At 38.9% G+C, this 15,897-nt stretch overlaps 1 protein-coding gene across 3 annotated transcripts in view; it reads left to right on the forward strand.

The window, feature by feature from the left end:
* Window positions 1–6,059: 6,059 nt before the first annotated feature.
* Paqr3 (progestin and adipoQ receptor family member 3) overlaps window positions 6,060–15,897 on the forward strand; it is a 30,835-nt gene continuing 20,997 nt past the window's right edge. For 2 of the 3 annotated variants that reach the window (XR_010046941.1, XM_003477654.5), the window contains exons 1-3: window positions 6,061–6,450; window positions 9,498–9,660; window positions 13,720–13,875. Coding sequence is in view for 2 of the 3 variants with exons in the window: in XM_003477654.5 (XP_003477702.3) it covers window positions 6,266–6,450; window positions 9,498–9,660; window positions 13,720–13,875 (504 nt within the window). In the remaining variant the exon portion in view is untranslated. Of the gene's footprint in view, window positions 6,451–9,497; window positions 9,661–13,719; window positions 13,876–15,897 lie in introns of all 3 variants that reach the window. The other variant, XM_063247215.1, reaches the window with a different exon arrangement.

A 15,897-nucleotide genomic window follows, 5' to 3' on the forward strand; every position in this document is an offset into this window, starting at 1 on the left:
AATGATAGAATTTTATTATCACTTTTTTCAGTCTCCAAAAACTAAGGAATCTGAGCCTTGAAAATCAACCTTGTAAAATTTAATGAAAGAACAAAAAGCGGATCTCCATATGTTTCCAAATAAAGGAACAATTCATCGACTATAGTCTTACCAACAGATCAAACAGGGGCTGGATTGCCCCACTGCCAGTTTTCAGGATATTCACAAGACCTATTCAACTGCATCGGGATTCCACAAATAACAGGACCCAAGCTGTGAGAAACTCTATAGACCTTTAATAAATAAACTATAAAACATGACAGGAACAGAAAAGACTGTTCAGACCACAATATGACTTAAAAGATACATTATGGTTTAGATCTAAAATATTTCTCAAATGTTTCCTGTGTTTGGAAGGTGACTGTATCATGCAGTGAGTGTGCTATTAGAAAGCTGACCTGGTCACAAGAGGTAGGTTAGGGAAGGTGCAACCTAAGGAGTGTTTTTCCTTCCCTGGCTGCACCCTCCTTCTGCTTCCTGGCTAATGTGACGTGAGTGACCTTCTCCCACCAAGTTCTTTTAATATGCTGGATTTTCCCTTGGAGCCAGCCCTCCATGCATAGGCTGAGACCTCTGAAACTATGAACCAAAATAAGCCTCTCCTCCTTTAAATTGTGGGTGTCAGATATTGTGTCTCAGTGGCAAGAAAGTGACTAAGACCACACATTATGTTTTTTAAAATGGACAAGATTATAGAGTACCATGTCTATCTCGCACACACATTTCAATAATAAAAGCATTTTAAAAACTCAAGGGAGTAATTATTTCAAAATTCAGGAAAATGGTTACTTTGAGGTTTTTTTAGAGCCTCATTCATCTGCTTTGAGAGAGGTCAGGTGGGTGGCTTTCAGGCTATACCACCTCACTGGCCCCTGGTTTTGCCTTTGGAGAACTGGATGTCTGAGGTTGCATCTTGTTTAAGTGTCTTCTCATTTTCTTTTCTTCTTTTCCTTTTACAGATTAATTCCTGGGTTGTTTCTTATAAATTGCCAGTGGTGGGTTCTTTAATGCTAGGATTTATAACCTTTAGGAAATGGCTGCTTCTCAGAGGTGTCTTCCAGGTATAGCTGGTTTTGGGGCTTTAAATCTGTGGCAATATACTATCTCTTCAATTTGTTGAGGATGAGAAGTTCCTGCCTACTTGGCTCAGCTCCTGATTCTTTGGCACTGGCCTATAGGATTTTCTTTTTTTTTTTTTTTTTTTTTTTTTGGTCTTTTTTGTTTTTATCGGTACCAGGAATTGAACTCACAACTGCCTGCTTGCAAGGCAGGCGCTTATGCTGCTGAGCTAAATCCCCAGCCCCGGCCTATAGGATTTTCTATGATCCTTAGGAAATCAGTTTTGGAATACCAAGAAGAACAATTGGTTAGAACAATTATGTCACTTTGGCTAAAGTAGTACAATTAGCAATAATAGCAGCATCAAGCACAGCCTAGAAGATGACAAAGTGAGTAATCATTAATTTGCCACCTCTAACCATATGAACTAGATCTAAAACCAGAAAATTATATGCAGTACATAAGTCCTCAATACCGTCAGTGGAGAAAATTTAAAAGGGGTTAGAGAAAAAAAATAGAGAAATAGAAGAGGAAGAGATTAAAAGCAAGGCTGGAGGACCAAGGGTGATCACACAAATTTTGGGAAACTGGTACAGAAGACAGGAAGGAAAGAGAGAAGAAAAAAATAAGAGCATGACTAGAACAACAACCACAAACAAGCTAGAAACCACATTCACATTCATATAAAAACAATACCAAACACAAAAGAGAAAGACAAAATGAGAGAGAGAAAGAGAAAGTGGGAGGGGGGAGAGAAATAAAAGAAGAAAAATTTCACTTCTGATTTGTTTCTACTGTCACTGGTAGACAATGTGTGCAGAGAGAGTCCAGATGTATTGATTTATTCCAGCAATCCATCAGTAGCTTTATGGCAGGGTAGTGGATAATCTCAGCAAGACTGTGTCTTCATCTCCCCTGAAGCTCAGACTGTGTTCTGGCCATGAAGCTTATACCAGACCCATTCAGCCTACCGCCCTCATCATACCTACTGAGGGTTTGAGCTGGGAGCCACTAGATGGACCTAGCAGTTGTTCTGAGTTCAAGCTCAGTTGGACCCACTGCAGAGTGGCACCCAGGCAATCTCTCTCCCATGGGATGACCAATCACACAGCACTCATCCCAGCTAGTGCAGTCCTTCATAAACACTGCTCCCTTCCACTGTTGCATCTCTCCGTGGAGACCTCTGGTGTTGCCAGCAGTCACCACATATCCACAGATTTGAACTGCAGCTCCCATGCAGTGAGTCAGGGAGAAGGGGGACCCAGGGAAAAGGCACCAATGGCTTCTGTATTTCAGTTACTCTCTTCACTCACTCTGTGGGCTTCAATTTTGCTTTAGATCCTTCCTGAGTCCAGGGATCCACTTCCCTCTTTGTCTTTCTCATAAGCCTATATTTTAGTGTCTGGAAAAACGACTCTCAGGAAGGCTTTTTCTCTGCTATTTATCATTCTTCCTATAGGTCTCTACTTTTGGAAGAAGTGGAGACTTATTATGGAAACACAAGGGAAGACTGGGGTGACTGGCGAAGTTCTATTTTGTTGTGGCTGATACTTTAATTTCATTTTACAATGAAGTCTTTTTCTTTTTAAGGATCAATTGAGTTTAGCATTATTGGCAAAAGAATTTTCAATACAGCAAAATAGAGATTAGATTGCCATGAGACAAGCAACAAAATGGAAGTTAAAAATGGAAAAGATACTGAATTCTAGTTCTAGATGTGTAGGTGAGAATGGAAAGAGAAAAGACCCTTTTCAGAGGTTTGTTTCATTTTTGTTTTTTGACATAGGGTCTCACGACATTGTTCAGTCTGAACTTGAACTCACTTTATATCTCCAGTTGGCCTGGAACACATGGTGATCACTATAACTGGCTAAAAGACCCAACTTTGATATTTCAGTTTGTGTTTAGCTTTTTATATGAATCTAGATGCACAAGATATTTGGCCTGACAGTACTGTTTTAAGAGTCACCTCCCTAATGACAATAAGTGAAGCCATGAAAATATACTGGTATAAATAGAGTTTTAAAAACTAACGAAAGAATCCTGGCCAGGCATGGTGGCACACAACTGTAATCCCAGATATCAGGAGGCTGAGGCAGGAGAACTGCCCCAAGTTCAAGGCCAGCCTGGGCTACATAGTGAATTCAAAGCCTGCCTAAATTACAGAGTAAGACCCTGTCTCAGAAAGAAAGAAAGAGAGAGAGAGAAAAAAAGAAAGATGAAAAGCATTCCTAGGAAAAATATCACCTATCAAAGTCCCTTATATGGATGGGACAGAGAGAGAAGGGAAAATCACACATGTCAGAGTGGTTCCAAAAGTTAAAAAGAAAAATAAGAATTTCATAAGAAAGTGATCAAAAATGAGCCCCACTGAGACATATAAAGATGACTGTCCAAAAGATGTCTTATTCATCTTTTTTTTCTAAGTGTTTAGGAAAATGACTGTAACACAGAATTGAATAAATGTAAAGTTCTACTGTTGAGTCTGTTTTAATACCCAAAAGTATACTCCAACATCATTAGTTGTATAAAAGTAAAATGATAACAAAATGGAAGGAAACATCTTTCTCAAATTCTGCATCCAGCCCCAATGTCTTTCCATCCAGCGTCACTGAAATTCGACCTGTAAAATGAGGCACAGTGAAGTTTCTACAGTCCTCATATGACCACTCACAGCATGAAAACTCCAGATTTATCTGGCAGTTGTTCCCATGTGGGGAAGTAGCCTTCCAGGTCCTGGAGAACTCCCTCCTATCCCACTACCACGTGAAGCACATCCGAAGTCAGATAGCTCACAGGTGTGCATTGTATGGTGCTGCTACTTTCCTATCATCTCACATAGACAGTTCAGTTCCTTATAGTGCCATTTCAAGACAGACCACGGTCTCTTGCCAGTGCCACTGTTGATCCGCATCTGTCAACTGGTACTCAAATATTACCTGGTGCCACATTTGGTGTTACACTTTCATTAGGACTTTGTCAAGCACTATGACTAAATTCCCAGAGCCCTCTAAGGGCCTCAGGGAGTTTCCTGTGGAGCTTCTGCCCCTCATGTTTATGCTACCATCTATAGAATACCCCTAAAGCAGTGCTGCTCTTGCTTTTTGTCTTACAGACCTGAGTGGAAAACCTCTTTCCATGTTTAATACATTTTTACTTATGGACCTTTTTCTTTCTCTAAAATCAGGCATAGACCATTGCTGTATCTGTCTTTTCATATTTATCCATGAATTTCATAGACAACTTTTAAGTGTTTGGTGTTAAACAGTGCTTAGTTTTTGTTTTTTGTTTTTTTCTTGAGGAAAGCTTAAAATTAAATGGACTAGGGAAAGTTGCAATGAGTTTTAAGTTATTGAATCAATCAAGGAGTCACGCTGCAACAGACTTCATGAGTACATTTGTGATCAGACTGCTTTCATTTTTGCTTCTTCACTCTAGTGTCCCACCATTACCGTAGCTCAGTTACTTTATATGTAATAATCTTTGGGAATTTTTCCACTTGTTTCAAATACTAGCCTACAGATTCTCTTCCAGTTCAAAGACTCAGGAAAGATCTTGATTGGTCAAACTAATTACTATTATTCTTTAAGGGAATTAGTGTTTGCACATCTCATGGGCCACCGATGCTCCTTTGGGTCAGTGGTGACCACAACATAGTATCATGTGACATCATGCAGAAATCACCTCCCTCCCACAAGGAGTGTGTATACGAGTAGCAGCAGTCACGCTCAGACATGATCTTCCACTAGGTAGCAGTATATCCCTATATACAGAAACCTTCAGCACAGATAGTACTAGGCACGTGGAAAGCTCTTATTTTTTAAGTTTCATGGCTTATAGAATACATCTTTCTTCCTTAAAATGGATTTTAAGTCCACTTAGACTATATCTCAGTTTGTTATTCCAGTTTTCTCTAGTAATCGTAGTTTTCCCTGAACTCTGAAATTGACATTTGCTGAGTGCTTGAAAACATGCCAGGCACTTTTCTAAATGTCATGTGAGTTTATTAATTTGATCCCTCCCAGGAATCCCATGTATTATTATTATTATTATTATTATTATTTTTTTTTTTTTTTTTTTTGCCCCTGGAACCTCAGCAAGATGGAATTTGGACGACAGCCCTCACCACATCACCGTATCTCCATTTGGTTCCATGGTGAGGGGGAGGCCCACTTCACACCCGTAAGAACACACAACGGGTGTGTGTGTTTTGAACATGCAGGGGCTTGCTTTCTAGTTCTGCAGCGCTGGCTTCTGGTTTACCTTCCAGGCACCTCAGGCCTCCTCTATCACCAACAGCACCTAAAAACCGGGTGTAGTCCAAAAGGGTACATTCGAGTCGTGTATGGGAAAATGGGCGGCTCTCGAGACCATAATGCTAAGTGAAAGAAAACACAGTAGGTTAACTATTGTACAGACTCTCTAATATAAGAAAATATACATTTATGTTAACCGCAAAATAAAAGAGATGGTGGGAAACAGGGAGGTAGACGCTGTGGAGCCGGGAGATCCGGGGAAGAGAAAGAAAAATGATCGATTTGTGATATGTAGCTGTGCCAATCCCCCCAGATGAATGCAGCTGTTTTGTATCACACTAATACACTAACCTAAGAATATTAATAATATAAATAAATGAATATGGCTGTCGACTACAAAAACCTCGAAGTTCCTTTCCTAAGTGCGTAATTCCAAGCACAAAGCAACCGGTAGTGAGTTAGCTTTAGCCATTATTTTTGTTACTTCTTTTCCTCTTGCTATTTCAAAATGTAGCAAGTGCAGTCTCTACTTAAAAGGAGAAAGAGAAAAACATTACTTGCAGTGTCCCCCACAAACAGCGCTCCCAGGTGAAAAGACTACACTCCGCGGACCCGACACGCAGCTGATTTGCGCATGCGTACGACTGGCAGGTTGCCCTAGGAGCTAGGCCGCGCGGAGGGGGCGAGGCCGCGCGGCGTGCTGACGTCACAGAGATCTGCGACGGAGCTGTGGCCCGGGTGCTGAAGTAGGTGACGGCCGGTTTGCGAGCCCGGCCTGGCCGAGCTGAGCGGCCGCGGGTCCTTGCACGCGTTCGCGGGCTCCGGGACGGGGGCTCCTGCGGCGAAGCCCCCTCCCCGGGGGGCCGGGGCCTGGGCAGGCTCCCGGCGGGGAGCGGCGGTGGCCGGGAAGGATGCATCAGAAGCTGCTGAAGAGCGCACACTACATCGAGCTGGGCAGCTATCAATACTGGCCGGTCCTGGTGCCCCGCGGCATTCGCCTCTACACCTACGAGCAGATCCCCGTGTCCCTCAAGGACAACCCGTACATCACCGACGGTTATCGGGCCTACCTGCCCTCCAGGCTCTGCATCAAAAGGTACGGTCCGGCCGCTTGGCCCGGCGCCTCTGCCTGGTCTCCCGCTGCTCTCCGCTTCGCCCGCGCTTGCGTTCCTTCGCCACCTTCGGTCCTTTTCGTCTCCCCACCTGTCTCCCTTCCGAGGTGTTTGGTCAGCGGAATAATCATGATAGTAACAGTGTTCATAATTGCCAACTGTCCTTTGGGCTTTGACGTTTACATAGTGCTTTTGCATCCTTTATTTCTCTTGTGCCCAATGGGATACACGTTGGAATCAACCCGCTGACAGTGGTTGATCATTACTTGCCCTGTGCACACCTAAGCATTGTTTGTGTTCAGAGCAGCCCTGTGGGAATTCGGGTGCTTTGGGCCAGCTAAATGAAACAGTTCACATTGCCATACATATATACTTAAAAAGCCCAGATTCATTCATTTAACAGATCCTTATGAAGCCCTTGCTAGGTACTAAGCATTGTACCAGATCCTGCAGAAAAGAGCTGGCATAGCCTTTGTTCTCATGAAGGTGCTACAGTTTAGCCTGGATGACAAACATTAAAGAGATAATTGCATATTACATAATAGCCATTGTGGAAAATGCTATGTAGAAAAAACGCTTAGCAAAGAGAGCTGTAACGGGCACTGCTCTCAGCCTCCACTGTGGCACCTTTGAAGATCTCTAAGAAAGGAATTTCTTTTTTTTGTTCTAAAATTTTAAAACTAGATTCCTTTGAAAGCCTGTGTTTAAAAACACAGATCTGATAAATTGCTATTCTACTGTAGAATAACTTTCTATCGAAACTCACTGCGTGTACTGAATACAGAGCCCCACTCAGGAGAATTAAGACACAAGCTATAGCGTTCCAGGTAACTGTGGTAGCAAATCACACTCCTAGAATATGTGTTTTGAACCACTCAGGCAGTATCCACATGTCTGATTTTTGAATTTCTTTCAGTATGGTCTTTCCCCATCTTTATTTCCTTTTGTCCTGCTTGTGACACACAATCATAAGGCAGAATCACTGTCCATCCATGTTGTTTGAATGACTGGCCAATAGGACTTCACAATCTGAATCCTAATTACTGCTTCACACTTCAGAACCTCCTTGTGCATGAGTAACACAAAAAATCAGAGCTGGGCCCTTCTGTGTGTGTGGAGTTAGCAGGGATAGGGCATGCGGTAATTGCCTTAGTTGTGTTATACCCACCTTGCAGTGGACCTCTGCTTTTTAAATCACATGGCATGAGAAATATAAAGCATTAGATCTTGAGTCAAAAAGACTTAAATATTCAATATCTCTTCCACTTAATAACTGGAGGACCTTGTGGAAAAGTTAACCTCTTTGAGTCTTATTTTCTTCCCGTATAAAAATGAAGTTAATTACAATGTCAGACTAAATGGATAGCATCAGGTGAGATTACTTATGTAAAATACTACACAGGGCCTGGTACTTAATAAGCACTCAGTAAACAATTGCAGTTATCAATGAACTAATGATGATAATGAACATGATTATTGATTTCAAGACCAAAGAAAGTGTGGCGTGTCTTTTCAAAATACAATAAGTAGATCTTTTATTAGGTGTAGTTTTCCAAGTGCTTTTCCTGCCAGCTTTATCTTTTCCAGTTTCAGCCTTTGCTGTCTTTTCTTTTAGCTTTCAAGAGTGATCAAGCCAGATTTTGGAAACAAGGAAGATATTATATATTCTAATAGTTTTGCCAATACTTTAATAGTTGGAACATGGGAAAATTGTGTTCCAGTAATCAGATGATACTGGGTTTCACAAATGAAAAGTTGTAAGGCAGCAGGCAGAGCATAGTACTGTTATCAAAAACAATTCTGTAGTTAGATGTTTCTGGAGCATCCCTGCACTCTCCCCATTTTAAGTGATCTTTATACTTGATGTTGTATAAAATAAACAAAATTAACTTTATTCTTGATCATTTGATGGATTGAGACCTTGCTGTGTTTATCACTTACAAAAATTGGAAAATTACAACCACAGTGGCTGCTGCTTACTCAGCTTACAGTTATGCCTTAGTGCTTACTGAGAAGGGTTTCTGAATCAATGACCATCAAAACCTTACTTTTAGCAAAAAGATTAGATTTTGCTAAAAAACTGCAAGAGTATTTTAATCTTTAGTCATCTTCTTGCAAGTCAGATGAGTACTCTCCACATCTGAAACCCATTTCACAAAATTAGAGTAGCTGGAAGTTGATGTAGTATCTGATCCTATAGTATCTGCTACTTTATTTACAGATGGAGAACCTGAAGTGCAGAGAGGTTATGTGACTTGCTTGTGACTGCAAAGCTAATTTGTGGCCCAGAGGAGGGGAAAGTGAGAGGGATGTCTAGTGGGTATAGTGTACTCCTCCACCAACATGTGCTGCTAAAACCACTTAGGCCAGGAATTAAAAAAACAACACCAACACCAATAAAAAGCAAATAGAACCCATATTAAAACTTTATCTTTGTTCCTAAAAAAGATAAACTCATGCTATGTGGAAACTACATGGAAACCACTTATATTTATTAAATGGTTGGAATGATATTTAAAGTTTGTTCCTAACTGCACTGAACAGCTTTTTACATACCTATTATTAATAGTGTTCTAGCTGATTCAATTTTTATCTGCACACTCGTTTCTGTAGATATTTGGCAAATAATCTGAACAAGACACTTTGCTTTTAAAAATTGTGTTTTGGGCTGGGGATTTAGCTCAGCAGCATAAGCACCTGTCTTGCAAGCAGGCGGTCTGATAAAAAAAAGAAAAATTGTGTTCTAAATATGGTTGCGAAGGTAATAGGCAAAGGATGTAGTGTAATTTATATGTTAATAACTTACTAGAAGGAAGAAAACATAATAAAATTGAGTGTAGTAAAAGCTCTAAAAGCCCAGGATTGGTGAAGATGCGGCAAAATTTAAATAATTGTTATGACAAACTTAAAATGGCAGAGGTAGAGTTAAGTCCTTAAAGTGGAAAGTGTTAGATAACTCCCAAAGTTGTCCCTAACCTTTGAATGTTAACAGCCAGTGTGAATCTGAGCTGCATATTTGTTTACTTTCCAGTTTGTTTATTTTATCTAATGAGACGGTAAACATCTGGAGTCATTTGCTGGGTTTCTTTCTCTTCTTCACCCTGGGAATATATGACATGACGTCTGTATTACCTTCGGCAAGTGCGTCCAGAGAAGATTTTGTAATTTGTTCTATTTGTCTTTTCTGCTTCCAGGTGAGTCATTTCACAAACACATTACTGGGAAAGAGAACTTTTGTCAGACAGGCAGGGACTGGTGACTTCACTTCAGACCCATTGCTCCAAAGAGGCCCCACAGTGACATGTACTGTGTGTTAGTTTATTTGCTTTCATAACATAAACACCTAAAGAAGATCTATTAACATGTATTTGGATGTTATTATAATATATTTGAAATCTAAGTTTTAAAAATTTTTTAAAAATTAATTCCTCTTTATCGTTTAAGACATCTCTGTTTTACTATTAACATTGGCCAATAATGTCTGTACTCTATACTTTAGCCAAGTAAATCACTACTGCCTACTTAAAACCTGTTTTGCAAGATTTATCTTTTTCCTAATTACAATATATCTGTGATTTTTGCATTCATTATTTCCATGCAACCTTTATTTTACTATTTTTACATCTCGTTTTATTGCCATTGATCTTTAGCTATATTATTTTAATGTTAATTTCCTTTCATCCTTTTATAGTTTCATGGTTTCAAGTACTTTGTTTCTATTCCTTCCTACCTTTGTCTAGTTCCTTTGGCATTTGTATTTTTTTTCAGGGGCCTGGAAAAACACCCTTAAAAGTTACATGTATAGTCTTTCAAATAGATTATCTTAAAGCAGAAAATAAATGTGGGCCACAGTCCTGTTGACTTCTTTAAAAAAATTTTTTTTTAAATACAAGGCACACAGACAAAAATAACAAATGATAAGTTTTGGTCCCCTTCCTCATCACAGACACAGACCCTTACTCCTTGCAGTTAGCCTGCTGCTGCTCAGTGGGAGAGGTAAACTGTGAATCAGCCACACAGAGAATGTTTTCATCGCATCATGAAATTTCAGACCTCCATCATTTTATTCAGATTCAAACTTTGGGCCTGAAAGGTCAAGAAACACATCAAAACCATCTTCCATTTTAAAAGTTCCAGTTACTGGAAAAAATTTAAATTTATTTGAATATATAGTATTTTTTCATTAGAAAAAAATTTAATGCTTCTTAAATTGTATTTCTGAGATTTACTTTTTGTGTTGATTAGAACCAAAAATCTCTTAGAATCTGTCTCTAGTTTTACAAGGAAAATGAGTCAATTTCTTTAGAGTTACATTTTTAGATATATGTTAATACAGACTAAGATAAGATAGTCTTCCTTTTGTGTGTGGTGTATATCTGTGTGGCACTAGGGACTGAACCCAGGGATGCACTACTGAGAAGTATACCCCCAGCTCACTTTTTATTTGGAGACAGGGATTTGACAAGTTGCCAGGCAAGACATGGTCTTGTGATCCTCCTATCTCATAAGATACTATTAATGTTCATTAATACTAAGTAAAAACTGGTTTGTATTCTACTGTCAGTTGTGTGAATATCATCTATCTAGTTGGAGAATCTCTTGTCTTTTCCTCTATCCTTAGGCCTGTCCTTTGCCTTTTGCCACCTGCAACAGATGATGTTAGTTCAGAGAATACATACTAATTTCCATTTTGGTCTAACAATGTATAGTAAAATTAAAAAGAGGTAACTAATTATTATAACTGCACATAAGGAAACAGGCCCAAGTGTTAAACTATTCAGGTGGACATTAAGGTCCTAGTCTCTTCACTATTACCCTTAGGATCTTTCTGTTACATGCTGTACAGGCTGGCCTCCTCTGGACAAATGAATACAATTTTTCCTACTTAAAAAGACCACTTTTCTTTTTATTCTAATGAAGTTGTATCTTACTCACTCAAGTTTTCCAGATTCTTAGAGAAGCAAGTAGCCTGGTAAACTGTGTGTTCATTAATATTGATTTGTAAGAGACCCACTCTGTGTGCTAGTACTTTCTTCCCAACCTTGGATTAGTAGAGTGCATTCTGAGTAGTAGGATGTAAGTCAGCAACTTTGGATCTTTTCACAGTTGATCTATTTTGAGGAATAGAATCCTGAGAATGTCTTTCTCTAAGGTTAGTTCGTGTTATTAATAATTAAGTTCAATAGTTATTGATTACCTTTTACATATTTCAAGGCCCTAGACTAAACAGCAGTTATACATTGTTGAACAGAACCAACATGCTATGAAAGTCAACTGATCCTTTGAGAACAGAAGAGAGAATGAGGCAGGACACTGGCAGAAAAAACAATTGTGTAACAGCCCAGAAAACATATAGCATTTAGGGGCCAGGGATTTAGTTCAGAGGCATAAGTGCCTGCTTGGCAAGCACAAGGTTGTGAGTTCAATCTGCGATACCCCCATCCCCCAAAAATAGCATTTTCTGGACCTGCAGGTGTTAACCATTATGGTTGAATCCTGGGAGAATGGAGAAAGCTAAGGCTAGAGAGAGAGGCTGTGGTTAAGTCAGGTAATTAGATGTAGGATATAATGCTATAATTATCTGTGTACCGAAGTGGAAAGACATTCCATAGAAAGAAACTTTCTGTTATATCTGAAATATACTCAATTTAAGACTTTTCATCTTTTAAGGAACTCCAGGAATAACACACATTTTTCTAAATATGGCACACCATGTTAACTTTTTTTAAAATATAGAATTGTCGGTTAACATTATTTCCTTTGAAAATATAGTTTTTCTCTTTCCTCTTTTGCTTTCCTTTACACAATGAAATGAGCTTCATTATTACTTCTTATTATTACTATACTGTATACTCAGATCAACATGCAAGCCAACAAAAAGTTTATGGAAGTAAAAGTCATTTCCTATTTCATAACTGGATCTTGTATCATCCAACACTGTGACAATGAGATCTTTCCTTGTCAGAATGTATGCCATATACTCTCCAGATTTATGGCAGTTCACCACAAGGATAATCCAGGAAAACAGTCAAGCTACTTAGAATTATGTCTGATGGGCCCATTAATTCCAATTTCTAGCTTATTAGCCAAAAAGCCACGGACCAATAAGATTTGAGGTGGATGAAGAAATAAAGTATGACTAAGTACTTTGCCACTGAACACCGATGTTGAGTCTGTAGTAACTGGTTAGGCTTGTTTAATGAACAGAATGTAAAATGACTAGATTTCTACTTAGCAGCTGCTTTACAAAATATTAATCAGTTGGGGCTACTTCATATTGTGTACTGCCCCATTTTTCCTCCTCCACTGTCACTGGCTCTTGTCCTTGCTCCACAGTGCTGTTTCTGTAACGTTCTACTTCAGCCTGACTAGTCCACATCTTTGGAAGGATGTCTTCAAATTTCAGTACTATCATACCTGGCCATTCAAACTGAAGTTAAAACTTTGTCATGTGTAGGAAATGTATGAAGAAAGACACATGACATTCTTCAATGGTTCTCTACTTTTTATTATGGTAGTTTTCTTTGTGGAAACTTCCCAATCCCTGTAAATCTGTGAACACCAGTTTTGTGTCCCTCATGAGTGCCAGGTGAACTTTAAGATCCAGCTCAGGCAGCAGCCCCTCTGTGATGCTCTTTTTCTCCAACACTGCCACCCCTAGACATCCACATGCATTCACACAGCATGCACCCTCCCTCCTCTGTTTTCTAATTATGCTGTGTACTCACCTCTGTAGGACTTTGTACAGCACTTCTTGTCTACTTGTTTCTCAAAAATCTCTTCAAGAATAAAGGTTTCATCTTCTTATCCCCCAGTGAATGACATATAGCAAATGCTTGATGGCTAGAGAGAATCTGCCAGAGAAGCCTTTTCAGTGATCGTAGCAACTGATTGGATCCTGTTAGCTTGCTGTTCACTATTGCAGCCATACAAAATCAGTCATGATTATTTTTTCAAAGAGTCATGTTTATCTTAGAACTTAAAACTCCACAGTGTATCTCATATGGACACAGAAAGTCTTGGGTAAAAAAAAAAAGCAAATGGAGAAACAATGTATAGTATGAGACCATTTTATTGATTTTAAAAGCTATGTGTTTGCTGCCTTGTGTATTACAGGTGTTGACATACACAGTGAACATACCTGGAAAGACATGACAGTTCTTAGCTACCTGAGCAATAGTTTGAACTTGTGCATGAATTGTTTTGATTTCTTTTTGTTTCGCCTTATTAAGATTTGTTTTTATTTTCCATAGGTCTGTATGCTTTGCTCTGTGGGTTATCATCTTTTTTCTTGCCATCGGTCAGAAAAAACCTGTCGAAGATGGATGGCATTAGATTATGCAGGAATTTCTATTGGAATTCTAGGCTGCTATGTCTCAGGAGTATTTTATGCCTTTTATTGTAATAATGTAAGTAGCTTAAACATTTCACCTCATTCATTTATATTCTGTGTGTGTGTGTGTGTGTCTGTCTGTCTGTCTCTCTCTCTGAGATAATGGGGATTAGACCTCTCCCATTCTATACAAGTGCTATACCCTGAGCTAGTCTCCTAGCTCCAAATATTTCACATTCTGCCTTTCATATAGGTCTTGGATTTTTTTTTTTTACAGTGTTTCCTTTGAATTTCTGAATAAGTACATAATTATCTAACAGAAGAAACAGGAGAGTCATATATGTGCTTAAACTTATTTTTTCCCAAATGGCTTTGTGATCTGTAACTTCTATTTAGTTCTATTCTTATTTTACTAATTTTTCATTGAAAAGTATAGGGTTTTTTGCTTTCATTTTTTGTTGTTTGTTTTTGTTGTTGTTTTTGAGGCAAAGTCTCACTATACAGTTCAGACTGGCCTGGGCTTACTATGTAGACCAAGCTGGACTCAAACTTGTGGTGATCCTCCTGCCTCAGTCTCCTGAGTGCTAGGATTACAGGTGTACACCACCACACCCAGCTCTGAAAGGTATGATTATTTCCAAAACTCAATGTAGGCACTGAGTTATTAGTGTTTCTACTAAATTCTTGTGTCTATGTGGTCCTCAGATATGCATATTACACATCTTCATTTTTGTGTTTATAGAATTGAAGTTAAAGTTAACATCTGATAAACTTGTGAAGTTGGCTACTGCTTTGCACTTTCCTTCTCAAACTTGACTTCTCTCAGTTAAAAAAAAAGTTGTATGCATGTATTGACTCATATTTTTCTTTGAGAAATATATTCTCCTTTCCTCAGTCTTATATTTGGTATGAGTCCTAGAGACAGACCAGACAGGTAAAGAGTGTCATTAAGAAAGGTATCTATTCTCAGTTCTGAATTAGCTCTGTTCCCCCTCACACCACCAAGGTATTGCCTTATGCAAAGCAACATTTGTGGCACTTTGATTAGACAACATGACATGTAACCTAACAATGTTGGCTAACCAAACCTTGTGGAATAAAATCCTTAACCCATCATCTGTTCTGGCCAGAAGACAAACTAAATCATCCAATCATCCCTTGGACTCCATACATTTCAAGCTCTCCTGTTCAGAAAGACCATCTTCTTTTTTACCTCCTGCTTTTCTACCATGTTCTTTGATTTTTTTCTTTTGTCCTTTTAATTACTTCCTTTTCAAAGCCAAGAATATATTTCTCCCTCAGAAGCAGTATCCCTAACCTTCATTTTCGCAAGGAATGGAGCCTGTCCTGACCAAACCTCCCTCCACCTGTATGGCACATAGTCATTAAGCCATGGCCTCTTGGGAAGATTAGCTACAGCACAGGATTCTTAGGAATATTTGGGATTCTTCCATAGGACCCTTGTCTCTACATAGTGACACGGGAAACTTAACATATCTGTTACACAAAACTAGCAGAGATAAAAGTCAGAAGTTAGATTTGACTGTATGAGCATTATTAATTATATCCATTTAAGCACGGGCTATTTGCTTTTAAAGCCTGATTACTTTGAGACAGAACAAAAGAATATAATTAAATATATATATAATTAACTTTTTTGTAACTTGATTTGATTTTAGTAAACTCTTCCTATCTACCAAGCTTTTATAAGTTACTCATTTTGCATGAAACACTAAATCTTTTGAAAAATTATAGGCAAGCTGCTGATAACTATGAGCTTGTAAGGGCGTCAGGTAGTATTTGAATTGTTTACTTATCCTAGTCTATAATTCTCTGTAACTATTTTCTGTTTACCTCTTTCTAAACATCAAAGTAGGACACTCATCAGAAAAACTAGAAAAAAGAAGGAAACTACTGGAGCTAAAATATAGTCCATTGTCTTAAAAGGAAAATTTGTTTCTCTCTGGCTTCTGATCATTTCCAAGTGTTCGGTTGCTTCAGTGGTCTCTTCACCTTGCAAAACGGGACTGAAAGCTGTGTACCCTTGATCAAGGAGTGAGTACATTTGGGTACACACCAAACCAACCATCCAACATGC

The sequence above is a fragment of the Cavia porcellus genome, unplaced genomic scaffold (genome assembly GCF_034190915.1).
Source record: "Cavia porcellus strain 051 isolate PalLab524CR breed Dunkin Hartley unplaced genomic scaffold, mCavPor4.1 scaffold_4, whole genome shotgun sequence".
Classification (NCBI taxonomy): Eukaryota; Metazoa; Chordata; class Mammalia; order Rodentia; family Caviidae; genus Cavia; species Cavia porcellus.